Genomic DNA, 27,460 nt, shown 5'->3' on the forward strand with positions numbered 1-27,460 from the left:
CACAGTTACATATACAGGGAAGAGAAGCTATGGTTTAATTGTAGCCCGGGTCATGGGGAAAAGAGCTGATTGTGCTGCTTTCCTATGCTCCATTGTGGATAGTATGGTTGGTCTTTCTGCACTGAGGGGCTCGCCAATCCATGCCTGTACAAACAGGCCATGATATTCTGGTCAATTTGCATGCACAAAGTGGTAATGTCATGACGTACTACAGAGAATAGGGCAATATGAGTGATGACACAGACGTAGAGAAAATGTTTCCATTTGTGGGGGAGTCCAAAACTAGAGGTCATAAATATAAAACAATTGCTATTCCCAATAGGGAATTCAGGAGAAACCTCTTTACCCAAAGAGTGGTAAGAATGTGGAACTCGCTACCACGAGGAGTAGTTGAGGCAAATAGCATAGATGCACTTAAGGGGAAGCTAGATATGTACATGATAGAGAAAGGAATAGAAAGGTATCTTAATAGAGTTAGATGAGGTCTGGAGGGAGGAAGTTCGTGTGGAGCATAAACGGAGTATAGCCCAGTTGGGCTGAATGGCCTTTGTCTGTGCTGTAGTTTCGATATAACTCGATGTAACATTACACGTTGCTGCTATCAGAACAGCCTGTTTACTGGTCCCAGGAGACCAGTGGCAGTCAGGAAGACATAGGTGAAAAAAAATCTCCTCTGGGCTACCGGTCTTAAAAAATCCATTGAGTTTAACTTGATGTTGCCACTGGCTGTGCGAGAGACTAACTTCAGGAGCAAGTGGCTAAAGACCAATATAAAAGTAGACACAATGGCAGCTGACAATGGCAGTGGACTCCACTTAATGTCGGTCCTTTCATTGATACTTTCTACCTATTATCACCTTGGTTTAAAAGCCCAAGCCTGTTTCATGGATCTCCATTAACGTTAATTTATTGTTACATTTTTTTTGACAATTTCTGCCTGTGATCACTTTTTAACATATTTTATGCCTTTTTTATTCCTTTTTTTGGAAGAGTATGAATGATCAGATCAGCACCAAACACAGATGAATGCTTTGGGACATCCTGAGGTCATGAAAGGCGCTATATAAATGCAAGTTCTTTTTTCCTTATCACTGCCCCTTTCTCCCACCATCAAAATATATTTTACCCATATCTACTTTTTTGGTAAAATTGGTGAAGATTGCTCAAAAAATGTGCAGGTTTTCTGGTACACTCCCTCCAACAGAACTGCAGCAGAATTAGGCCAGGACCCAGATATATACATAACCTCCCCCTATTTTAGGGGTTATTTTTCATCGTATAGAGCCTCTGCCCATTTTAGGGGATATTTTTCACTGTATATAGCCTTCTCCCATTTAGGGAATATTTGACGTTGAATATATATTCCCTCCCCCATTTTAGGGGTTATTTTTCACCATATATAGCCCTTCTTCATTTTGGGGATTATTTTTCACTATAAAGATCCCTCCCATTTTGGGAGATATTTGCCAATGTGCAGTAAGACCAGTCCAATTGCCATGCAACATTCACCACTGAGATCTGCACCCAATCGCCTTTTTGAGCTGGTCTCTAACCATTGCATGACGGTGATGTAAATTACTGGATCTCCCGTTTCCCCTGAATCACCAAGTCCCAGCACCTTGCAACACCACATGATACTTGCATAGTACAGTTTACACAAGTGAGACAGAAGGATATGACAGCTTGACTTTAAAATGTAGTGGTGGCCTTAACATATCTGACTATGTAATACAGAAATGAATTCTTTGAAACTGCCTCTCCCTACCTTCAGACTGTGGCCTCACCCAGATGTGTAAACATTCCTAACTCACTGTATAGGTTGCTCAGGGCGCATTTGCTGTACTTTCACTTTATCATGAGCTGAAAGTTTCTGATAAGTCTACCAGGCCACAGAGCTGTGACGTAGAAGGGATGGGAACTGAATTATATTATGAGTTATCAAAATTCTTATGTCTGTGTGTCATTAAAGGAACAGTGTCATTAAGATAAAGCCTCTTGATAAATACTTCATTTAATTTGGTCACACAAGAGTGCGTGGTAATGTAACAGATGATTAGGGAGGAATTTCCTGTGGGGGCATAATCGGTAAGTTAAACCCGAAATTATGCCCATTCATGTGCCTATTTCGCCAATGCTTAGTTACACCCAAGTTTCTTGCCAATCTCATTAACATCTGCCAGAATGTAGAAATGAACGTGAACAAGCAGATATCAGTGTAAACAATTGGGGCCTGAGGCATAGACCGAACTCACACCATATATTCCCTTTTTAAGCATGAAAATTAAAGTTTCAAGCCATCTAACTATCATTCATACACATTAATCATGGCATGTTTAAGAACCTGCAATCGGGGAAGTTTTTCAATTTTTAATGTGACTTGTAGTGATGCCATAAAAATGTAAGTAAAGAAACAGGAAATACAGTGCAGTGAATATAAATAGAAAAAAAATGCTGTAAAAAAACACAATAAAACATTAGAAAAATGATTTGGCATCGGCATCTTGCTGCCCCTAAAATTCTGGGCTTAATTTTACACCCGTTTTGAACCAGCGAATTGCAGGAAATTCATGTGTACGGCTCTTTAGCCTGGGGGCGGAGCCATTATCATGAGTTGAAATGCATTCAAGCGCAGGGATTGATAGACGGGCGGAAAAGAGCGAGGACATTCTCAAATAGTGTAATTATGTGTGTAACACACTCGCGCCCAAGTTTCCTCGATCTTTTATGCTGGTTATTTGCTTTGCATCCGATTATGTGTGTTTCTGGGCACAAATGGATAGGAAATTCCACTTCATAATGTCTGGTGTTACAGACTGACTATGTTAATCTTTGTGTTAATAAAAATATAAAACCTTTCACATTTTTTCTCCAACACTCAGAATTGTCAGGTTTACGGTGGTGTAGTCATTTTGGTTGTACCACAAATTATATTTTTAAAGGTGCTGAAATATTTCAAACAACGACTTGGATTTATACAGCACCTTTAACATAGTAAAACATCCCAAGGTGCTTCACAGGAGCGATTATCAAACAAAATTTGACACCGAGCCACATAAGGAGATATTAGGACAGGTGACCTAAAGCTTGGTCAAAGAGGTAGGTTTAAGGAGCATCTTAAAGGAGAAGAGAGAGGTAGAGAGGTGTAGAGGTTTAGGGAGGGAATTCCAGAGCTTAGGGCCTAGGCAGCTGAAGGCAAGGCCGCCAATGGTGGAGTGATTAAAATCGGGGATGAGCAAGAGGCAAGAATTGGAGGAACGCAGAGGATCATGGAGGGTTGTAGGGCTGGAGGAGGTTACAGAGATAGGGAGGGGCGAGGCCGTAGAGGGATTTGAAAACAAGGATGAGAATTTTAAAATCGAGGTGTTGCCGGACCGGGAGTCAATGTAGGCCAGTGAGCACAGAGGTGATGGGTGAACAGGACTTGGTACGAGTTAGGGTATGGGCAGCAGAGTTTTGGATGAGCTCAAGTTTATGGAGGTTGGAAGGTGGGGATCCAGCCAGGAGAGCATTGGAATAGTCTAGTCTAAAGGTAACAAAGGCATGGATGAGGCAAACAATTTCTTTGGCTAACGAAAGAATAATGAGAAAACAACACCACACTTAATTCAGGTGAATGAGCCCTTGACTCAGCTCACAGACACAGTGAACATTATGTCTTTCGCAATGCAACATTCAATGCAGCAGATTAGATGTCACAGAGCGAGCCAAGTCATATCAATTAACACAGCATTCGCATGTGCCCTTTACACTAATCCACTGTCAGAGTCAACAACAAAGTAACAAGCAGCAGGCACTGACTTTAGGCTTGCAGTAACTGCTAATTAAACCAGGCCTGTATCCTTTCAAATGCTGGAATTCCTGTAAGGTAATGGAAATGGATGGAACTCAAAAAACAATTGATTGCTCAATTACAATCTTATTAAAGCATGATTGGAGATTGCTGCCACCATAGATGAGGATAACCGCTTTAAAGATGCAACACCCCACACAGTAATCTTGTTTCATCTCTCCAGCGCCCCTGGAAGCAGCGGTAATGTTACTATGGCGCTGTCAGTCTGCCTGCCTGCCCATCTGTCTTGACACCGCAGCAACTTCACAACACTTTTGGATGTATCATGGCCTTGTCTGACTTTGCATGAAAATGGATCAGAAGTGTGTTGTATGTACGGCTCAGTAATGTGTTATAGCACTAAGCTGTTACCTCAGTAACCCAAACCCTCCATAGTCCGTGACACCTGGCCAGTGCTGCTGGATCTTACTGTGCAGGTCTGACGTGGCCAGCGGCAACCAGAAAGTAAATATGCTGGTTTCACTAAGGTCAGCCACCAAGAAGACCTGTTTTTTTTTTATCGGGGCTTCCTGGCAGCTGGCTTTAGTGAATCTAGCTTAGTTTGCGGTTGTCATCGGCCATTTGAGATCTACATGTTGCGATTCGGCAGCTTTAGGTCTTGTACAGTATAAACTCAGTTTTTATTGGATTAGTGTTCCATCAAATTTGATATGCGGTTTCCTCAGAAAGGTATCTTCCTTTGATTCTTCATTCCCCAGCCACCAACTCTATCCCTCTCCTTGACCACTGTCTGAGGCTGAACCAGACCGTTCGCAACCTTGGTCCTATTTGACCTTGAGATGAGATTCCGATCACATATCCGCTCCATCACCAAGACCGCCTACTTCCACCTCTATAACATCGCCCATCTCCGCCACTGCCTCAGCTCATCTGCTGCTGAAACCCTCATCCATGCCTTTGTTACCTCTACACTCGACTATTCTAATGCTCTCCTGGCCGGTCTCCCATCTTCCACCCTCCACAAGCTTGAGCTCATCCAAAACTCTGCTGTCTCTTTCCTAACGCGCTCCCGATCTGGCAATGCCTCGACTTTAAAATTCTCATCCTTTTTTCAAATCCCTCCATGGCCTCGCCCCTCCCTATCTCTGTAACCTCCTCCAGCCCTACAACCCTCCAAGATCTCAGCGTTCCTCCAATTCTTGCCTCTTGTGCGTCCCCGATTTTAATCACTCCACCATTGGCAGCCGTGCCTTCAGCTGCCTAGGCCCTAAGCTCAGGAAATCCCTCCCTAAACCTCTCTGCCTTTCCACCTCTCGCTCTCTTCCTTTAAGACGCTCCTTAAAATCCACCTCTTTGACCAAGCTTTTGTTCATCTGTCCTGATATCTGCTTATGTGGCTCGGTGTCAAACTTTGTTTGATAATCGCTCCTGTGAAGCGCCTTGGGATGTTTTGCTACGTTAAAGTTGATGTAGTTGTTGATCGAATCTCGAGACCATATTTCACACAGGACTGTACAGAATGTTCTTGTACTGCATTTTCATCTCCAAATTGGCCATGATTTGTAAATGTGTATTGGTGCTACTTAAGTTTAGCTGATCTCAGCCGAGGCAGCAGCTGGGTGCAACAATCCGCTTTAATGCCCTTGGGCTTTAGTGGGGAAAAATTAACGAGGGCTCACTCTGCTGATCCCTGTCCAGTGATACCTGCTGGAAAGTGTGGGTATGTGGATGTCAGGTGAGGACAGCGTTGAGGCTGTGATGCATTCAAAAGCTGACTAGCCTGCTGATACTTACTATCTGAGCCACAGCTACACGTAAGAATGGACACTTGGACAAGGTGCTTGTGGAATCATATCCTGGTAACAGCCAGCGCCTTCAGTTGGGTGAGACACCAGGGACTCTGCTGGTGTCCATGGGTCTGCACACCAATATGTAAATTGCTTCAGTAGTAGAGGGAAGAAAAGGTAAGAAAGTGGGAAAGGGAGGAGGAGTGCAACAATAAAAAATGTTACAGAAAATGGAAAAGGCAGGGGTAGAATTATTTACATTGTGGTAAAACAGTGTGCTCACGTAATCAAATTTAGCTCTGCATCTATCTGCAACTGTTTTCTCAAAGTCTCACTGTCAAGAACTGAAAATTCTTCATTTGAATTAGGCCGTCCTCACTGAGTAACTTCCTTTTACGAGACTTTTTTTAGAAAGGGCATACAGCAGCTGTCCGTATATCACACTGATGTATTTTTAAGTCTTGGGTTCAGTTCCCGGATTGTGATAACTAAGAGTGGTTTAACTGCTGACAGACTTTTGTTGCGGTGGTTGTGTTATCGGGGCCGAGGTGTGGTCATCAATACAGTGGTCAGTATGGCTTTGGCATGTGCCCTAGCATTCTCACTGATTTTATTTGGAAAAAGAAGCATTAAATAGATCTCATGCTGAGGATTACCCAAAGGGACGAACCATGAGTTCTGGTTGAAAAAAAAATTTGAATAAAATACAAATTAATAAAACATGTTCCAGGTTGTGAGATAACCTCAGCCGTGAGCTTATGCACTGTTACGCGGGTTCCCAGTTTAACCCTTATGTTCTGTTTTCTATCAGGAAGCAAATTTAGTTCTGTTCGTAGGATTGATTTGGCTGCTAGCTTCCTGTAGAATCATAGACTTTTACAACACAGAAGGAGGCCATTTGGCCCATCACACCAGTCAGCTCTCTGAAAGAGCTATCCACTTAATCCCATTCCCCTGCCTTTTTCCCATCATCTTTTAAATTTTCTCTTTCGAATATTTATCCATTTCCTTATAAACGATTGTGGATTCTGATTCCACCGTTGCTTCTGGTAGAGCATCCTATGGCCTAACAATCCTCCATGTAAAAAAAAATTCTCCCATCCTCTCCCTTCATTCTAATAATTGTAAACAATTTTACAACACCAAGTTATAGTCCAGCAATTTTATTTTAAATTCACAAGCTTTCGGAGATTTTCTCCTTCCTCAAACATTTGCCTGAGGAAGGAGAAAATCTCCGAAAGCTTGTGAATTTAAAATAAAATTGCTGGACTATAACTTGGTGTTGTAAAATTGTTTACAATTGTCAACCCCAGTCCATTCATTCTAATAGTAATGATCTTAAATTTATGCCCTCTGGTTACTGACTTACCAACCAGTGGAAATCGATTTTCCTAGTTTACCTTATCAAAACAACTTGTAATTTTGGACACCTCTATTACATTTCCTCTTAACCTTCTTTGCTCTAATGAAGTGAGCCTCAGGTTCTCTAGTCTTTCCTTTGAACTAAAGCCTCTCAGCCCTGGTATAATCTAAGAGATTCTTTTCTGCACCCTCTCAAAGTTTACACTTGATTCTGCACTACACCTGTTCCATATCACACCAGCTTCTATTTTATACCAACTTCTGTATTGTACCTGCTTCTATATTATACTTCCTTTTATTTTATACGAACTTCTAAATTACAACTGCTTCTATATTGCACCTGCTTGTGGAAACTCTGAGATGTTATCTGAAGCTGAGCCAAATGTAGAAGCTACTAAATCTGGTGTTAAGAACGCTTGAAAGCAGGAAGCTGTCACTTCTGGTTATTCTCCATTTACTTTACTGTATTTCCGCCAATGGCAACTCCATTATCGGAGGTAAAACTTTGAAGTAAACATTGCTAATGTCACCTGCGGTACCAAAACTAGAAAAAAAATATGATATGAAAGGGCAACGTTTTCCTTTGTTCACAAACGCACAACATAATTACATAAAGCACATTAAAACATATGATTGATCAGCTGCTTGTGTCAAAGAACCATAGAAGTTTACAACGCAGAAGGAAGCTATTCAAACAATTGTGCCTGTCCGGCTCTTTACTGCAGCGCTGCAAAAATACTGCCTCATTTTCCCCTTTTAGTCCTGTATCTTCCTCCGCTTCAAGTGTTTATCTACTCTTCCCTTAAAAAAGATGCAATGGTCTCAGCCTCAACTACTCTTTGTAGTGAAGCCTTCCACGCTCTATCAATCCTCTGCTTAAAGAAATTTCTACTAACCTCTCTTCTCACTCTCTTAGTGACACTTGTAAAGTAATCACTGACTCCCCAACCAGAGGAAATAGTCTTTTCCTATCCACACTATCAAAACCCTTCATCATTTAAAAAAAAATCACCTCTTCACTTTCTCCACTTCACTAGAAATAGCCCCAGTATCTCAAGTCTCTCCTAACTATAGTTTCTCATCACTGGTATCATCCTGGTGTATCTACTTTGTATGCTCTGTATGGCTTTAATATGCTTTCTATGATTGGGCATGCAAAACTGCACACAATACTCTAATGATAGCCTAACCATTGGTGTACAAATTGATCATAGCTCTGTACTCCTGTACTCTATGCATCTATTTGTAAAACCCCAAATGCTATTTACCTTTTTTATGGCTTTATCTACTTGCACTTGCATTCAAGGAATAATGTAATTGCACCCCAGGTCTCTCCGTTTCTCCTTCAGTGTCCATCCATTGAGTTTACACTGCCATTTCTTGTTTTTACTCCCAAGTATATATTACCACACAATTCTCCACATTAAACCACGTCTGCCACCTGTCTGCCCATTCCACTAACCTATCTGTGTCTGGCTGAAGTCTTTTGCAACCCTCCTCACTGTTTCCCCAAACCCTTTAGTTTTGTGTTATCAACAGATTTTGATGTCCACATCATGCAGCATTCCCCTTCTGATGATGGTAGACGATCTGCTGCCAATTCCTGCCATTGTTGCCCTGTTCGCAAGTTGGGGGTCGGGCAGGGGGGTGGAATTCACAATTGTGTCCTTGGATTCCAGGTACTCCAGTTATTTAATGTCCCCCCTCCTCCCAGTAGCAAAGCACCTGGCTGCTGCTTGACACCTTTCCCAGACAGCAGGACAGAAATTGGGAACTTATGTCTGGGAAATTGCAGCACAAACTCTTGACCCCCCTCTGGTATCAATTCTGTACATTTACATTGTAAAATAGGCTAAAGACGAGTCTTACCGTACATAGCATTTGGTGCAGAAATGCTGCAGTTCTTAATGGCGTTACTAATCTTTGTGACCCTTTATCTAACCCATTGCCTAAACTGAACTGTCTGATGCACAACATATGAATTAGATTAGTAATTTCCTATGAATGCACAACCCAATTAACTCAATATGCGATTGTACAAATACAGAAGCAGTTTTCCTTATTTGGACTTCGCCTGCAGAATATTTGTTCCTGTTCAATGAAGCTAGTCAATCTGAGGAAAAGTATGCACACAATGTGCCAAATACAACAAAAAGGGGACCACAGAGGATTGTTGCATTGCCACATTCAATTTAAACCAACCAATAAGTGACAATAAATGGTGAATAACTAAAAGAAGGGTGTTATATAAAGTTGTTCAACCTCCGCAAAACATACAAGGTGAACTGATTTCTGGTAAGTTGACTATGAATTAAGTGACACACTGTCTATATTGACTGCTGCTGCAGTTTTGTGATGATTCTGATTGCAGCCAATTTAGACGGCAATGTACACTCTTCTGTTTATCTGGTTGGGCTACATGGGTGGGAGTTGGACGTGTGTTTGGACACATCACCTAAAACTACAGGATCCGTGTGTCATTGCTTTTCATTTGTCAGCATTATTTCCTCGCAAATATAGTAGATTTCAAAACAGTCAATCAAATGTCTTGGTAATAAAATAATCAGAGTGATATTTGGGGAAGGAGGTTGTTCAACAACATTTCAATAGAGGGCAAGTAGAACACCTTTAAAGATAAGTAAATACCAAATATCAACAAGCTCAGTCCAGACAAACGTGGCCTTAAATGGTATAATCTGCAAATTAAAGGTGACGTAAAGAAGAAAATGACCTCTATAAATCATGCAGTGTGAAAGGGGAAAGAAATGGTTCATTGGGATGAGCATAGAGGGCGCAGTCGCAGGATAAGGGGTCAGCCATTTAAGACTGAGATGAGGAGGCATTTCTTCACTCAGTGGGTTGTGAATCTTTGGAATTCTCTACCCCAGAGGTCTGTGGATGCTGAGTCGTTGAGTATATTCAAGGCTGAGATAGATACATTTTTGGACTCTAGGGGAATCAAGAGATATGGGGATCGGGCAGGGAAGTGGAGTTGAGCTATAAGATCAGCCATGATCTGATTGACTGACGGAGCAGGCTCGAGGGGCCGTACGGCCTACTCCTGCTCCTATTTCTTATGTTCTTATGTTCATAGGAAAATACAGAAACACTTTAAAAGGGTGATCAGAAGGGCAAACAGATCTAGAAAAAAGCCTGGCAGCAGCGACTTAACAGAACAGTAAAAAAATTCTTTCAGTGCTGTAAAAATTCTCAGACAGGAAGTGAGAACCGTAAAAGATGCAAACGGGCTTGAAAGTGAGGATGAACACAAAATTGTAAATATTCTGAATGATTGTTTCCTCCAAGTATTGACAAGGAATGGCATGATCAACATGTTCTCCCCCAAACGGTGACAACCAAAGGAAAATCAATGACATTGAAATAAATGAAATAGAAGTCTCAGACAGGCTAGAGAGGTTCAAAACAAATAAAACACCAGCGATTAGATAGTACACATCGCAGAATGCTGACATAAACTAGGGAGAACATTTATGAGGCACTGGCAATCATTGAGGGAGTCACTGGATAGTGGGGAGGTAACGGTAGATTGGAAACAGGCAGAAACATAGGGATAAATTTTAACCTGGAGCTGGGAAGAGGGTGGGGTGGAATTCCTGATGGGAATCCTGAAAGTACGGGTTTCCCAGACGTCCTTATGATTTAGAAGTAAGGACGACTTTTTTTTTGGTCGGTTTCCTGCCCGACAGGCTAGCCAGCTTTATAGGCTGGCCATCAGTCAGACAGGAGAAGAGCCAGGAAGCGGTTGCCAGCAAGTAAATCTTAGATGGGGGTTGGGGGAGGGTCGGGGTCAGGGATCATCGGGGGTCGGTCATCCGGGGAGTCATGGTGGGGGGGGGGTCGGGGGTCATCAGTGGCGGGGTTGGGGTTCATTGGGGGTTTGGAGATCCTGTTGGGTTTGGAGATCGTCGGGGGGGTGTCGGAGATTGACGGGGGGCGCGGAGATTGAGGGGGGTGTACGAGATCGAGGGGGGTATCGGAGATCGAGGGGGATGTTGGAGATTGTTGGGGGGATGTTGGAGATTGTGGGGGGGTTCGGAGATCATGGGGGGTGTGGGGGATCGGACATGGGGGAGGGGGTGGTAGGTCGATCGCACGTGTGGGATCGCAGCAGGTGAGCTTGTTGGGCCTGGAGGAAACAGTCCTGCTCCTCTGGGCCCACAAGTGAAATAAAGACACATACCCGCTGATCCGGGCCTTCTCACCTCCTCTCACCTGGCATGAAGTAGAAGGCCCGGGAATCCCGGCTCTGAAGAGTTAAAAATAAAAAAGCTGTCAAAATGGAGGCCCGCAGCCTCCTTAACAGCTTTCACTGATCGACCCGCCTCCTGAGAGCGGGTTGGTCGCCCACCCCTCGACTCGTCTCCATTAAAACTGGAAATGGGCGGGTCAGGGTCGGGTTTTAGTTTTTTTACAATTTTTTCCTTCCCACCCACCCCCAACCCACCTGTTCGTGGGGTTAAAGTTTAGGCCGTAGTGTCCATATTCAAAAAAGGCAGTGAAACAGACATAGGCAAGTACGTCCATTCTGTACAAAATAACGGCATCGATTATCAAGAGTAAATTTGGTAATTATCAGTACAATAATCGAGTAAACATTAATCAACGTGGATTCAGAGGGAATGATCTTCAGAAGGGATTCAGTCTGACAAACTGCCTCAACTTCTTTGAGGAAGTGACATCCCAGCTGATCTATTACTTAAACTTCCAAAAGGCTATTAGTTAAACTCAAAGATGTAGCGATTCAGGATAAACCATGGGAATGGATAAAAAATTGGTTCAAGGGTAGAAAGTAACTTGTTAAGAAGGAGTTATGTCTGGGTGGAGGGGTGGGGAGCATTGAGTGGGGTGCCCTAGGGCTTGGTGTTTAGATCACTAATGTTTAATTTACATAAATAATCTTGATTCTTAAACTCAATGCAAAGTGGTCAAATTTGCCAGATGATACAGAACTAGGAGGGGCAGTGGAATCAAAGGAGGCAGCTCAGAAATTACAGAATAAATTGGCAATGTATTATTTATGATATTAAAAATGTTATGTAAAAGCAATGTTTTTAATGACCCAATTTACAGCCTTAAATGTGTAGTGTGAGAGCATGCTATTAAATTGTAATGTTCTTCGATTGTCTTATAGCAGCCTGAATGCACAGCACACTAATGTACCAATGCTTCATTGTAGGATTGCCTGAGTTTTCTGCATTTCAGCTGGAATGTTAGGGGAAATACCAAGTGGATATTAGTTACCTTGCCTGTGGTAAAAGGGGTAGATTCCACTTGTAAATCATACTCAGTCATTGTCATGTCTTTCCAATTTCTTATCCATTCCTGGAATTTACCTTGAATGCCCACAGCTTTCAATTTAATTAATAGCCTTTCATGTGGAACGTTGCCAAAAGCCTTTTGGAAATCGAAGTACATCGTGAGCTTACTTGGGTTGCCATTTCCTCTAAGAAGTCAATGAAGTTGGTCAGACAGGATCTTCCCTTTCTGAATTCATGCTGACTGCTGTTATCTACAGCACATTTGATCTTCGAGATAATTAGTTCCATTATTTTAGATAGAATGGAAGTAAGACTAACGGGCCTGTAGTTGTCTATTTCTATTGTGTCGCCCTTTTTGAGTATGGCCACCACATTAGCCTGTTCCAATCTATTGGTGCCTTCCTAATGTCCAGTGACTTCTTCATGATGATTGTCAGTGCCTCATAAATCTCCTCCCTAGTCTTTTTCTGCACTCTGGGATAAATACTATCTAATCTGGGGATTTATTTGTTTTCTGCACAATTAGCCTGTCTAGGACTTCCATCTCATTTGTAACACTCGTTGATTTTACTTGGGCCATCCTTGCTTGGCAAGTGCTGCATTATTGGAGGTGTCATCTTTTGGATGAGATGTTAAACTGAGGCCCCACCTGCCCTCTCAGCTGGAGGTAAAAGATCCCACAACATTATTTGAAGAGCAGGGAAGTTCTCCTGGTGTCCGGGTCAACATTTATCCTTCAACTAACACCTAAAACAGAGGAACTGGTCATTTATTTTCAATGTTGTTTGTGAGAGCTTGCCATGCACAAATTGGCTGCTGTTTTTCCTACATTACAACAGTGACTACACTTCAAAAGTATTTTATTGGCTGTGAAGTGCTTTGGGATGTCCTGAGATATTGAAAGATGCTACATAAATGCAAGCTCTTTCTTTCTTACCTAGAGTAGTTCATTTTGTAGCTTTCTATCTCGCACAGGATCAACTTCTTTTGCCCCCCAGGTGTCCCTGACATATAGGGTTACAGACTGCACCTCCTTTTTTGTCCATTCTGTCTTTTCAAAACACTCTATACCTTTGACGGTTAAGTTTCCATCCATGGATTAAGCCATGTTCTTGATATTCCCACCATATTGTAGCTTCTATCTGTTAGAACAGATTCCAGTTCATTTACCCCTAAGTGGACTAGTATCACTGTCCCTACCTGTCCCCTTCAGTATCCCTCCTTACCTTTCCTCAGTGTGCACTGCTCTAGCTCCAGGCAGACCTTTCCCTCACCATCCTGTAGATATTGTGCATACGACACACATGGCTATCCACTTTCCAGAGCAAAGAATCACCTATGACTACAGTCTTTCTGTGACCTGCAAAGTGCATCTTCGTCCATTCTGTACTCCGGCTTGCTAACTACCATTTACTTCTGGAAGGTTAGTTTCCTTGTGCAATGCTGGACAGTATCTGGTATCTGTTCACCAATATAATCTCAGATATCTTCAAAGTGTTTCCTACCTTTCTATTTTTACCAATCTTTTTCCATCCAATATATGCATTACCTTGACTTCACCAGCAATTGTTCCTTTGCCATGACAACATTGTTCCTGATTGTACTGGCCTCCAGCTCTAATCCCTGAATGTTCACTTTTGATGTCCGATGCTAGCCTGATCATACGACTTACCTGAAATGACCCACTTACTGAATCCAATACTATATAGTCACCCTCAAAAATCCCCTCACTTCTGTCTGCCCTTGTAAATCCCTTGCTCTGTAAGGCCACAAATCCTTCTTTAAGATGACTGATTAACAGACAGTTTTTGTGTCTCCTCGCCCTTTCTATGGTATCTGGCTCTCTCATTTGCGAACATCCCACAGCAAACACATCCCATGGTCTCCATCTTAGTTTCTTTCTCTTGTTTGATTCCCTTTCTTGTTATATTTCTCCCATTGTCCCCTTTGGTTTAACTTGTTTTCAATCCCAGGTGCTCCCTTTGATTTTACTTTTATCTGGTGTCCTCTTTTAATTGTTACCTGCCTCTGGCGTTTTCTTTTACTTTTTACTTCCTTTGGGTATTATTTAACCTGTTTTATTCTGGGTGGTCCCCTTTATCATCTGCTTCACACAGGTGTTTGCTTTCACCTTAGTTCTTTTCCACTGCACCATCAAACTCTTAATGTTTTACCTTTTATTCTTTTAATCTCCTGCCTCTGCTCCTCTTTAAGAAGATACCTAGAGTTACTGACCCCTTTGTCTTTCCTGCTCTTTTACTTTATCTGATTGCTGAAACTTCACACTGTGTGGAGGCTTTGGCGAATCGAGCTCTCCCAGCAGCAAGACATTGGCTCGATACAATTTACCTTGTTACCAATTTAAATGACTCCCGATGGAGTCTGTGGTCCTTTTGATTTACTTTTGCTGGTATTTGAGTTCTTCTGTGACTCTACATCCTGATATTTATTGATGCTTTTGAAACTAGAGTCAGAAACTAGAGTCTTAAACTTAAATAAAGCCAATTACATAGGTATGAGGAGCGAGTTTTGAAAGATAGATTGAGAAATTAAAGAGTTTGACAGTTGAAAAGCAATGGCAAACATTTAAAGAAATATTTCAATATTCTCAACAAGTATACATTCCACTGAGAAATAAAAACTCCAGGGGAAAAGTGAGCCACCCGTGGCTAACTAAAGAAGTTAAGGAGAGTATTAGATTGAAAGAAGAGGCCTATAATGTTGCCAGGAAGAGTAATAAGCCTGGGGATTGGGAGAGTTTCAGAAACCAACAAAGGACGACTAAAAAATTGATGATAAGGGAGAAAATAGAATATGAAACTAGCAAGAAATATAAAAACAGATTGTAAGAGCTTCTACAAGTATGTAAAAAGGAAGAGAGTATCAAAGTAAATGTTGCTCCCTTAGAGGCTGAGACAGGAGAAATTATAATGGGGAATCAGGAAATGGCAGATGCGTTAACAAATATTTTGTAAGTGTCTTCACGGTAGATAACACTGTTGACCGGAGGTCACCGGTTACGGTTATTGGCTTAGTAAAAGAGAAGATCAATTCTCTCTTAACTCTCAATTTGCTTTATTCACGCCGTTAGATCATATACATATAGCTTATACGTCTGGTTAGATATAGACATGCAGTTTGCACCAGGTTATACAGTTTTGTACCCAAACTAGGATCTAAACGCACACCCACTAGGTTTCTCTGACACTCCCTGAGTGGTCACAGAATATACGTCGTCTCTACGTCCCTGACGTAGGTTCTTCCACTTCCGCGATGGTTGGTCTCCGGAGTCTTCGCTCTGGCTCCATGCCCCAGATCCTTCATTCTTTTTCCGAATCTTATCTCTTCAAGCTGTGTTGTCTCTCTCTTTCGTTGGTTTAGGTTTGCTCGGTTACCCTGTGTCTTCTCCTCATTGGCTCTGTCCCAAGGACTTAGGTAGCATTACCTCATTACTCCTTTTCTAAATAAGGACTTGTGTCTTATCACATCTCCTTTGTCTTTCACAAAACTTAGCTAATTCAAACCAGTTCCAGCCAGCTCAGGCCAGCGACTGAACTCAGGTTACTTCAGTTCAAAAGTTGTTCTTGCCTGTGTCAGCAGCTGATGTCTCAGGTTACTTTCTGCAGCCCCTGGCCAACAACACAAAAAGCATACCAAAAATAGTGGGGAACCAAGGGGTAAATGAGAGTGAGGAACTTAAAACAATTAATATGACTAGAGAAAAAGTACTGGACAAACTAATGGGATTAAAAGCCGACAAATCCCCTGGATCTGATGGTCTACATCCTAGGGTTCTAAAAGAGGTGGCTGCAGAGACAGCGGATGCATTGGTTATGATCTTCCAAAATTCTCTAGATTCTGGAACGGTCCCAGTGGACTGGAAGGTAACAAATGTTACCCTGCTATTCAAGAAGGGAGGGAGAGAGAGAAAACAGGGGACTACAGGCCAGTTAGCCTGACATCGGTCATTGGGAAAATGCTGGAATCCATTATTAAGGAAGTGGTAACAGGGCTCTTAGAAAATCCTAATATGATTAGGCAGAGTCAACATGGTTTTATGAAAGGAAAATCATGTTTGACAAATTTATTAGAGTTTTTTGAAGATATAAGTTGCAGGGAGATAAAGGGGAACCAATGGATGTCATATATTTGGATTTTCAAAAGGCATTCAATAAGGTGCCACATAAAAAGGTTGTTACACAAGGTAAGGGCTCATGGGGTTGGGGGTAATATATTAGCATGGATAGAGGATTGGTTAAAGGACAGAAAACAGAGAGTAGGGATAAACGGGTCGGTCTCAAGTTGGCAGACTGTAACTAGTGGGGTGCCACAAGGATCGATGCTTGGGCCTCAGCTATTTACAATCTATATTAATGACTTAGATGAAGGGACTGAGTGTAATGTATCCAAGTTTGCTGATGATACAAAGCTAGGTGGGAAAGTAAGCTGTGAGGAGGACCCAAAGAGTCTGCAAAGGGATATAGATAGATTAAATGAGTGAGCAAGATGGTGGCAGATGGAGTATAATGTGGGGAAATGTGAGGTTATTCAATTCGGTGGGAAGAATAGAAAAACAGAATATTGCTTAAATGGTGAGAAATTATTAAATGTTGGTGTTCAGAGAGACTTGGGTGTCCTCGTACAAGAAACACAAAAAGTTAGTATGCAGGTACAGCCGGTAATTAGGAAAGCAAATGGCATGTTGGCCTTTATTTCAAGGGGGTTGGAGTACAAGAGTAAGGAAGTTTTACTACAGTTGTACAGGGCTTTAGTGAGAGCTCACCTGGAGTACTGCGTACAGTTTTGGTCTCCTTATCTAAGGAAGGATATACTTGCCTTGGAGGCGGTGCAGCAAAAGTTCACTAGATTGATTCCTGGGATGAAAGGGTTGTCCTATGAGGAGAGGTTGAGTAGAATGGGCCTATTCTCTTTGGAGTTTAGAAGAATGAGAGGTGATCTCATTGAAACATATAAGATTATTAGGGGGCTAACAGAGTAGATGCTGAGAGATTGTTTCCCCTGACTAGAGAGTCTAGAACTATGGGGTATAGTCACAGAATAAAGGGTCGGTCATTCAAGACTGGAGGAATTTCTTCAGGCAGAGGGTTGTGAATCTTTGGAATTCTCTACCTCAGAGGACTGTGGATGCTGAGTCAATGTATTCAAGGCTGAGATGGACAGATTTTTGGACTCTAGGGAAATCAAGGGATATGGGGATCGGGCAGGAAAGTGGAGTTGAGGTCGAAGATCAGCCATGATCTGATTGAATGATGGAGCAGGCTCGAGGGGCTGTACGGCCTACTCCTGCTCCTATTTCTTGTGTTCTTATGTTCTTAAACTTCACAGGAGCCCTCGGAGCAGCTGCCGGCAGTGAGCCACCAATCAACTAACTCAGAACAGACCAGGAATTGAACCTGGGAACTCGGGGTCTGCATGTCCACACTGGCTTTTTACCACCACAGCCCCTCTCTGGGTTCTTTTCACTAATGCCAGATTCAGTCTGGAGTAATTCCTCCACCATATGAGGGGACATGATCAAGTGCATGATAATGTTATGAATTTATGTGCATTCCAGTAGTTCTCCAAATGTATTGACAGTTGTCGTGGACAAGCCCGTGACCCCTACTGCTCCATCCTCTAGTGGACCAGGGAGCATGGCAGTAGGAGTAAATGGCTCAGATCTAAAAAATTTACTAATGTAATGAACATACCCTGTGTTCATTCCCTGTTGTTCTCCTGTTCTATTAAACAAGCTGCTTTTTAAATCAAGTGTAACATTCCATAAAGATTTAACTGGAGCAAGTTACCAATAAATGCTTTTTCACAAGCTGTGCTTGTAAGAGTGTCTGAGATTCCTGGTGTAATTTTTTCTGAATTGTAAGACAATTAAAGCAGGATGGTAGTGTAATGGCAGGTAGTAGAGCTAAGTGAGAGCTGGAACAGACGACTTCTGCAATCTTAGAGATCCGTTGCAGCCCTTCATCCGGAGCATACTTTTCAGGCAAATATATGGACACCATCTGCTATTTTGAAGTACACAAGTGTGCTTTCATAAAGCAGACAGCCTAATACAAGAGAAATGAAACCTTTCCCTTTTCCTATAAAGTAATACCTGATGAATTCATGTAGTTTACCTCCAAAAAGCACCTACATTTCCACATATCATAAAAATAGCACACACCAGACCAGCACAATGTTTAGAATATTCCTACCATTTGTAAACATACTGACCATATTCAAAGAGCTGCAGTCACTTGATCATGCTCCCTCATAGTGTATATATCAGAAAGCATTAGTGGTAGTTAAGTATCCTCTACATCATTCAGTACATTAACTCTACAGGTACCTCAAAGGAATCAGCTAACTGAGTTGTATAAAGTGAATCTTGGCACTTACAAGACTAATAGTATCAACATTCTGCAGTTTTCTCCCAAATAACCCACGTGTCATGTGTAGCCAGTGTGGGCTGGATTTTCCGTGTTGGCTGTAGATTGGGATGGGAAGTTGAGGTGAAGGTTTTTTCACCTACCAAGGCCACAGAATCTCATTAGGTCTTTGCAGTGAACTGCTGTCAGGTCATTTACCAGTGACAGGGAGTTTGCAGATTTGGGACTGGAATATCCAATCCTGAAATAGCTGTTTAAGGAAAGGGTCTTATTTTTTACAAGCAAACAATTTTGGAAAGTTCTTCTTCACTACTCTGAACTATTATTATGGAGCAGCGCCAAGGAAGAGCACCCAGGCTTACAGAGGCAGCAGTGGAGGTGCTGCTGCAAGAAATGGAGGAAAGGATAGTTGTTCCCATTTGTCATTTGAGGGCACCTTGACCTCAAGGGAGCAGTTAACAATGCCTGAGATTATGGATGTAATTTTCCTCATCAAGATGCCAATAATCTGTTCCATGGTAGATGCATGGCCTTATTTTATCTGCATTTACTTGCTGACCACAAGGATAATATTAACTGCAGTCTTTGTCTTGTAGGATCCATCCTTCATGTTTGCCTTCTTCACAGGCACAAGATTGCTTTAAAATAAAATTGTTCTGCCTGATGATGTGCTGCTAGCCACTGCCCACTTGGATATTGATGGAGTGGAGTGTTACAGTTCATAAACACCATAGCATTGTGTCTGGGAGTCTGAATGACTACATAGAGGCCATTAATTTTGCCTTGGACTTTGGGGAACCTGCAAAGCCAGAAGAATTGCAATGCCTTCAAATTCTTCTGTTGCATTTCTCAAGAGAAAGGGAACAAGGTGCTTGCCTCAATGAACAAAGCATCAGTGACCTCCTTGGTGCATCTATGCACTGCTTTTGCAAATGCCCCTTTTGGTCAACTGGAAGGAGCTGGAAACAGTGTGATAACCTGGGACATCACAGAGCACAGCAAATCTATCTTTAGGTTTATGCTCGTAAAAACGTTAATGTGATCCACAGAATCCCAATTTAAAAACTTCAGTCACCACATTTGTTGCTTTTTTATTATAAATACGGTTATGTATTAATGTTTTTTTATGATTAGATTTTTGTGTTCCAAATTACTACAAAAACGGAAGCAGTAACAACCCCAAAGTAATAATGGAAAGTTCCAGAGGGTGACAGGTAGGTATATTGTATTCATTAACTAACAAAATAGAATAGGGCCTAGATTTCAACAATAGTATGCACTAAATAACATTAAAGGTCACCAGGAGAAAGCAGTTACCCAGATAATACAGATCAAGTTGCAATATTATCTGCAGCACAAAGTGAATCAAACTAGTTTCAGTGTATGGAAGATTCACCTATCCAATCACAGTTACAAATATACAAAAAACCTTTGTGCACAGATATTTATATGTGAGGTCATTGACAGAGAAACCTGTTTAGTATAATCAAAGGTTGTGACTCACGCATCAAGTCTGCTGTGAGTTTTCAAATCACTGCCAGATCTCCCGTGGCATTGCTCATGGTGATCGGCGGATATGTTGTTTTATATCAATTAGGGGTGTTAACAACAAAATATGACAGGGTCAATGTTGTAGGAAGTAAGCATGACCAATATAACAAGACTTTTAATGTATTACTCATTGTTTTGGTCCATCTCAAAAACTGTAGTTTCTTTTTTTCACTTCCTGCTAGTTTTCTCACATTTTCTTCTCTGCTCTTCTAAAAGTGAATAATGAACATCAGCAATCCTCCAGTACTTGGCTGAAGTGGCCATTTTTCATGAGTGACCATTGAGAGATGCTTGACTGTGAGGGCATCACAGCTGAATCTGAGATCACACACATATGCAGATTTCAGCATGGGTCATGGGATAATGATCAGGATAGGTAGTCGGAATCCTGGCTGAATTCCTTGTACTGCCATCATAGCTGAGTGCAATAACTGCATATGTATATGAAAATCACCCAATTAAGACTGTTCAGAACCATTTGTCCTGGACTTATCCTATTTGCCATCATCATTAAATAAAGCTGGCTGCTCTGTCAGTTACAGTGAATGTTTATAGGATCTGTAATATTTATCACTTGTTCCCAGGTTTTGTGCTATATTGGTGCAATAACATAATATCTATTTAAGGATCAAATAAAAATTCCTCAAATCCTCTCGATAACTACAAAACAAACAGCTAGCATCTAACTGGTGCGAGTTTGAAAAAATCTTATCCTGTATTAAATGATGGAAAATAAAGCCCACAAAACATTAAAAAATCTTATATCTGCCCTTGAATGAAACAGTGGTGTCAAGCATATCAGCCAATCAATATCTCATCAATGCACCAAACATTTATATCATCAGGTTTTAAGGGCCTCCACATTTCAGATTACATTGAAATGCTGGATTCTTATCAAAGGGCATCAATTAACATTTTAATTTTAACCTCTGCATATAGTCCTCCAATTTTGCTCTACATGTCCTTCACATTGTTGATAAGAAATACAGCTGGAATTCATGTGGTCTACTGAGGCTGAGTCCGACCTTTAATATTCCCACAGTGTTGAACTGTCCACTTCATCTGCATCTGCCCTAAGTGTGCCTGCTTGGTTTCCTCGAAGGTACTTTTTGTTCTTGCCTTTGATAGCCAGTCGACCGTGATCTCGGAATTCAAAGTAAAAGTCTTCGGGAATGACGCTGTCAGTACAGATTGTCCCGGTGCTGGATATGTACCAGAACTTGCCATCAGAGCCTATGAAGAAAGAACATATGTTCAGGAATATGACGGTACAGAGCTAGTGTCCACAAACCCAAGTTACAAAGCCAACCACACATCCCTTCAATATGTACATTGTACCTCATTGTTCTTCATCGTGACTTCTTTCTCTACAAATGTATTGGTTCAGAGATAGTTACCTCCATTTGTCGTTTAACATTTCCCCAGTTTTATCTCCTTTTCTCCTTCGTTTTTGAACTGATTCCTGCAGCAGTTTGCTTCCATGGATGCCTGCTGTTCTCCAGTCCTTCACCAAAGTACCTATTCTTTGCCTGCCAGCCTGGACAATGGAATCCTTGTTATTATAAATGATTATTTATTCTCGGAATGTGGGCATCCCTGGCAATGCTGACATTTATTGCCCAGCTCAAGTTACACTGAGAAGGTGGTGGTGGTGGGCCATCTCCTTGAACCGCTGCAAGATCAGTTGAGAGTCAACCACGTTGGTGTGGGACTGGAGTCACATATAGGGCAGACCGGGTAAGGACGGCAGGTTTCCTTCCCTAAAGGCATTAGTAAACCAGTTGAGTTTTTATGCCAATCCGACAGCTTCTTGGTCATATTTTAACTGATGCCAGCTTTTTATTTCCAGATATTTTCAAATTCTCAATCTGCCATGGTGGAATTTGAACTAACGTTCCCTGGATTATTAATCTAGTAACATAACCCCTACACTAGTGTACCCTCCAGAACCTGGGGTACTAAGGCTAGTTGTAGCATCCCCTGCTGTAAATGCAAATTCTTCTTTCTACAGTAACATTAGCTGACATTTGGGATTGAAGCTGGAAACCTTCCTGGTCTGTACAGCTCACACTGGGAAGTGTGCTTACCCACTGAGCCACCAACTACCATAATGATTTCCCTGCACTATTTTGGTTGTATATTGCTGAGGAATCAGATATAGCACTCTGAGTTAGTGACTCTGTTAATTTTTTTAATGTTTCATTTTTTTTTAAAACATTGTGCCCTTTCAGGATTTTGCAATTTGTACAGCTTTTTTGTATTATAAAGTAACATGAATGACCTATGTGCACCATAGAATCATAGAAGTTTACAACATGGAAACAGGCCCTTCGGCCCAACATGTCCATGTCACCCAGTTTATACCACTAAAGCTAGTCCCAATTGGCTGCACTTGGCCCATATCCCTCTATACCCATCTTACCCATGTAACTATCCAAATCCTTTTTAAAAGACAAAATTGTACCCGCCTCTACTACTGCCTCTGGCAGCTCGTTCCAGACACTCACCACCCTTTGAGTGAAAAAATTGCCCTCTGGACCCTTTTGTATCTCTCCCCTCTCACCTTAAATCCATGCCCCCTCATTATAGACTCCCCTACCTTTGGGAAAAGATTTTGACGATCTACCTTATCTATGCCCCTCATTATTTTATAGACTTCTATAAGATCACCCCTAAACCTCCTACTCTCCAGGGAAAAAAGTCTCAGTCTATCCAACCTCTCCCTATAAGTCAAACCATCAAGTCCCAGTAGCATCCTAGTAAATCTTTTCTGCACTCTTTCTAGTTTAATAATATCATTTCCACAATAGGGTGACCAGAACTGTACACAGTATTCCAAGTGTGGCCTTACTAATGTCTTGTACAACTTCAATAAGACATCCCAACTCCTGTATTCAATGTTCTGACCAATGAAACCAAACATGCTGAATGCCTTCTTCACCACCCTATCCACCTGTGACTCCACTTTCAAGGAGCTATGAACCTGTACTCCTAGATCTCTTTGTTCTATAACTCTCCCCAACGCCCTACCATTAACAGAGTAGGTCCTGGCCCGATTCCATTATGTTAAATCCATCATAAATTGCTTAAAATATGGTTTTATAAAATTTGCGGCAGTTGTGTATCAGTTTCTCATCTTCCTCCCAGCCTTGGGTTCATAAAATCTCATTAGGCTGAGAAGCTGTACTGGGCGTGAAATTCCCCATGAGTTCAACGCCAGTGTTACTGCGTATTTAAAATGAATGTACAAGCTAAATGATGGCAGCAAGCTTTTCAAATTCTGACAAGAACAAAGAACTCGCATTTATATAGCACCTTATCATGTCCTCAAGATGTTTCAAAGCACGTCACATGCAATGAATTCCTTTATTTTCCAAAGTGTAGCCACAATTGTTCTACAGGCAGATGTGGCAGTCAATTTCTACACAGCAAGGTCCGACAAACAGCAATGAGATGTGTGATTAATTGATCTATTGTTGGTTGAGGATTGAGTATTGGCCAGCACATCAGGCAAATTCTTTGCTCTTCTTTAAATAATGCAATAGGATCTTTTACATCCATCTGAAATGGTGGGGGGGGGGGTGTGAGGGGGCGATTTTAACCCTACCAGCCCGACTAAAACCAGGTGAGTGGGTAGTTGAAAACGAGCAGCTTACTTACTCACTCATAACTCAATCCTTTTGCGCCATTTCGAATTTTAACCTGCAGGCGGGGGCCTATTGAATTTATACAGAAGCACTCTGATTGCATTTTAACTGGGGCCTATGCAGGGAAACTGCCACTGGTTTATTCCTCCGGGCCCCACAATGAAAGTAGCGTCTTCCCCTGTCCTGGACTCCCCTCTTTCCTTCCCACGGGACTCTCCTGAAACGCCCTCCCTGCCACTTACCTAGAAGCTGGTGGGTGGCCCTCTGCCCGCCCATTCTGGGCAGGCAGTGGATGGGCGGCGTTTGAATGAAGTCCGGTAGTTTGAATCACCCTGCTCTCCTGATCCCGCAGGCGGGCGAGAAATTAACTCCGAGAGTGGTTGTGGAAACCCGCTCCGAGTTAAAATCCACTCCAGGGACTCCGTTTAATGACTCATCCGAAACAGTGCAGCACTCCCTCAGTATTACACTGGAGTGCGGGCCTACATAATATGGTCAAGTCCTGGAGTGGGGTTTAAACATACAACTTTCTGACTTGCGGGTGAAAGTGTGACTATATCTTGTATGTTAAGTCTGTACCTGTCCTTAACCAAGGGCATGCAATTAGTGGTCCAAACCTTCCTGATTACATAAGAGGAGACCTGTCTTTGGTGCTGCCACTTCACAAAAGAGGCTGGCACCTAACTATGCCATCTCAAAGAGGCCAACCTGCAGACAACTTATGGACATGAAGGTCACTATTGCATTAAGCCTTTACACGACTGGATCTATCCAAACCTCTACCAGTGACGTGCCAATTCAGTCAATTAGCTGTGATAGAGGCCTTGCTTCCATGGGTCAACTCTTTCCCTGAGGAAAGGAGGGAAGACTGGAAAATATTTGAAATTTATACATTTATACCACTTAACTTTCAGTGCTACATCCCTTTAATTTTGAGGTGCTGGACAGATATTCTGCATTCATTAGGCTGATTGCTGGTGCAAGACCAAAACGGTGCTGGGAGTTTATTGCTAGTTATTTAAATAACCTGAGCCCATGGCCCTGATATAGAGTCATAGAGTCATAGAGTTATACAGCACGGATAGAGGCCCTTCGGCCCATCGTGTCCGCGCCGGCCATCAGCCCTGTCTACTCTAATCCCATATTCCAGCATTTGGTCCGTAGCCTTGTATGCTATGGCATTTCAAGTGCTCATCCAAATGCTTCTTGAATGTTGTGAGGGTTCCTGCCTCCACAACCCTTTCAGGCAGTGAGTTCCAGACTCCAACCACCCTCTGGGTGAAAAAGTTCTTTCTCAAATCCCCTCTAAACCTCCCGCCTTTTACCTTGAATCTATGTCCCCTTGTTATAGTACCCTCAACGAAGGGTACTATAACAAGGGGAGGTGGGGACAGAGCGGGGATGCATGTCAGCAGCCGGGGAACCGAGCAATACCGGGAAGATGGAGGTCCTGCCGAATTTAATGGCAGGAACTCATTCGAACTTTTTTACTCCATATCCCGTCTGGCATCCGGCTAGATTGAGAGACTGGTCGGCTGCCAGGCGGGAAAGCCTGCTGGGACGGTCCCCAGCAATTGGAGAAGATTAGGGGTTGGTGGGGGGTGGGGGGCAGTGCTCGGAGCACAGCAGAGAGGAGGGAAGGAGAGAACGATTGCCCGTGGGTGGGGGGGGGGGGAGATCGCGGTGGGTAGATATCGCTGGGGGGAGTCATCGCTGGGAGGGTGGGGGGGAAATGAGATCGCTGGGGGAGACATCATGGGGGGGAGAGATCACCGGGGGGTGAGATCATGGGGCTGAGATATCGCGGGGGGATCGGCCGATCGCGGGGGGGGGGGGTCGGAAGATCGCAGCAGGTTTGCTCGAGGAGCAAGGAGAAGCACTCCTGCTCCTTCTGGCCCACAATCAGTGCTGGAAAAGCACTTACCTGCTGGATCTGGCAGCTCCTGCCTCCCTTCAGCTGCCTGGTTTCCCGAGCCCTGGGAAACTGGTTAAAACTCCCCCCCACAAAATTATGCGCAGTCAGCTCATTGCACTTTGGGCTAGCTTTGCACTGGCAGCCAGCCACTTCTGGCACAGATTTTGTCAAGATTGCAATATTATGTCTCAAATGTAAAAATTGGAGACCACCATCGGGAGCTCATTTTGAAGCCAACCTCCAAGGATTTGGACTGTATCAAGCCACAATGTAAAAAGCCTGTTAAGATTCACAATAGCAGCCTACAAAATGAAATACACTGTGCCACTTTATCTTTGTTTAGGTGAGATGCTCAGAGAGAATATGGTGCCTTACTCAGTAACTTAGCTGAGGGCTGACGAAACACTTCTCCTAAGGATACTAGCACACTAAAGTATCTTGTAACCACTGCCCTTGAAGTCACAACACTGGGTCAAGAAGCTCCTAGAAAAATGTGTTATGTCCGTTCTTTAATACTGAAATGTCTGTAAGCATGGTGATCTGTGTAGGTGTCAGGCTCTCACCTTTAATGTGATAGGCTCCATTTTCAAAAGCGAGCTGAAAGACGTCATAAACTGACCGATTGGCATCCAGTGTGCTGGAGCTTTTGTGGTAACAGACAAACCCATGGTCTCCTCGTAGAACCAGGATAGGCCTATTAATTAGCCTCAATGTAAACTCTTCATCTTCACCTAAAGCAACAGGCAAGATAAAATCATCACCTTGATTTTGACTCAAACCACAGCTTCAATATGTTGCAATGAAATACAATCAATCATGGTGGGGGGTGGGGAAACCATCTTACCCTTTGCTTTTACTGAATTATACTTCTCATTGTAAACCCAATTCAGCGGCCTAGTAGGAATGTAAAGGTTGTCAAATCGTGCTGTTAACTATTAACGAACGCATTAACACTCATTTGAAATGCCTCAGTTTTGTATTTTAACAAAGGTGTTAATCTGAAATGGGTTCATGTCTTCAAGCAAGGCAAGAAATTCATATGAAGGTGTAAACATGTTTGTTACTAATATTGCACAGTGTAATTTCAAGGCAAAAATGTTCAAGCACAAGATTTAGAAAGGAGCTTTAATAGTCAAAGCCCCTCCTGAATATATTTCCCTAGTTTCTTGCAGCGAAACCTCCGGTGAAATTTATATTGTACTCATTTAATACAAGTGACTTCGATATCAATGTATTGTACATAAAACAAGTTAAATTTCTTGTTCTTTTCCCGTGCTTCCTAATTAACAATTCTAGAGTTAAATCGGAAGTGGTAAAGCATAAGTCACTTGCTAAAATATTTAGGTTAATGAGATTCTTGTCTTCATTGTTTGCAAGACAGAAATTTAAGGTGATGATTTTGAGACTTAATTAACAGTGACCATTTAGTCAGCCATGAAACCATGCAGTAATTGTGACTGTTACAGGAATAGCTAATAAATATATGTAGGTTGGATGTGGTCAATGCATCTTGCTCACTAACCGGGAAACTATTTCTTCCAGATTCCAAGATTGTGAACTATATACAGCTCTTTGTTCTCATAATATGGGATGAGTCAGGGGTTTAAAGCTGTTCTCACTCACGGATTAAACTGTGTTCTCCAGTGTCTCCATTCTACATATATGTATATATATATATATATATATTACTGCAAGGAAATAGGAAAATATTGTCAGACAGAATTTTGATTTGGAATCCTTATT

The 27,460-nt window shown here is 42.2% G+C and overlaps 2 protein-coding genes across 3 annotated transcripts in view; one reads left to right on the plus strand and one right to left on the minus strand.

Annotated features, from left to right (window-relative positions):
- Window positions 1-27,460, plus strand: part of faap100 (FA core complex associated protein 100) — a 185,844-nt gene that overhangs the window by 133,074 nt on the left and 25,310 nt on the right. Inside the window, exon 9 of one of the 2 annotated variants that reach the window (XM_068004123.1) lies at window positions 17,565-17,982. The exons of the other annotated variant lie outside the window; for it this stretch is intronic. Coding sequence (XP_067860224.1) covers window positions 17,565-17,630 — 66 coding nt within the window. The 3' untranslated portion in view covers window positions 17,631-17,982. Of the gene's footprint in view, window positions 1-17,564; window positions 17,983-27,460 lie in introns of those variants that run through there. 2 annotated transcript variants of the gene reach the window in all.
- The window catches only part of fscn2b (fascin actin-bundling protein 2b, retinal), a 35,308-nt gene continuing 28,946 nt past the window's right edge, over window positions 21,099-27,460 (minus strand). The window contains exons 4-5 of the mRNA XM_068004125.1: window positions 26,281-26,448; window positions 21,099-21,388 (exon numbers count right to left, since the gene is read on the minus strand). Of these exons, the coding sequence (XP_067860226.1) occupies window positions 21,183-21,388; window positions 26,281-26,448 (374 nt within the window). The 3' untranslated portion in view covers window positions 21,099-21,182. The remainder of the gene's footprint in view (window positions 21,389-26,280; window positions 26,449-27,460) is intronic.

The sequence above is a fragment of the Heptranchias perlo genome, chromosome 23 (genome assembly GCF_035084215.1).
Source record: "Heptranchias perlo isolate sHepPer1 chromosome 23, sHepPer1.hap1, whole genome shotgun sequence".
NCBI classification, from domain to species: domain Eukaryota; kingdom Metazoa; phylum Chordata; class Chondrichthyes; order Hexanchiformes; family Hexanchidae; genus Heptranchias; species Heptranchias perlo.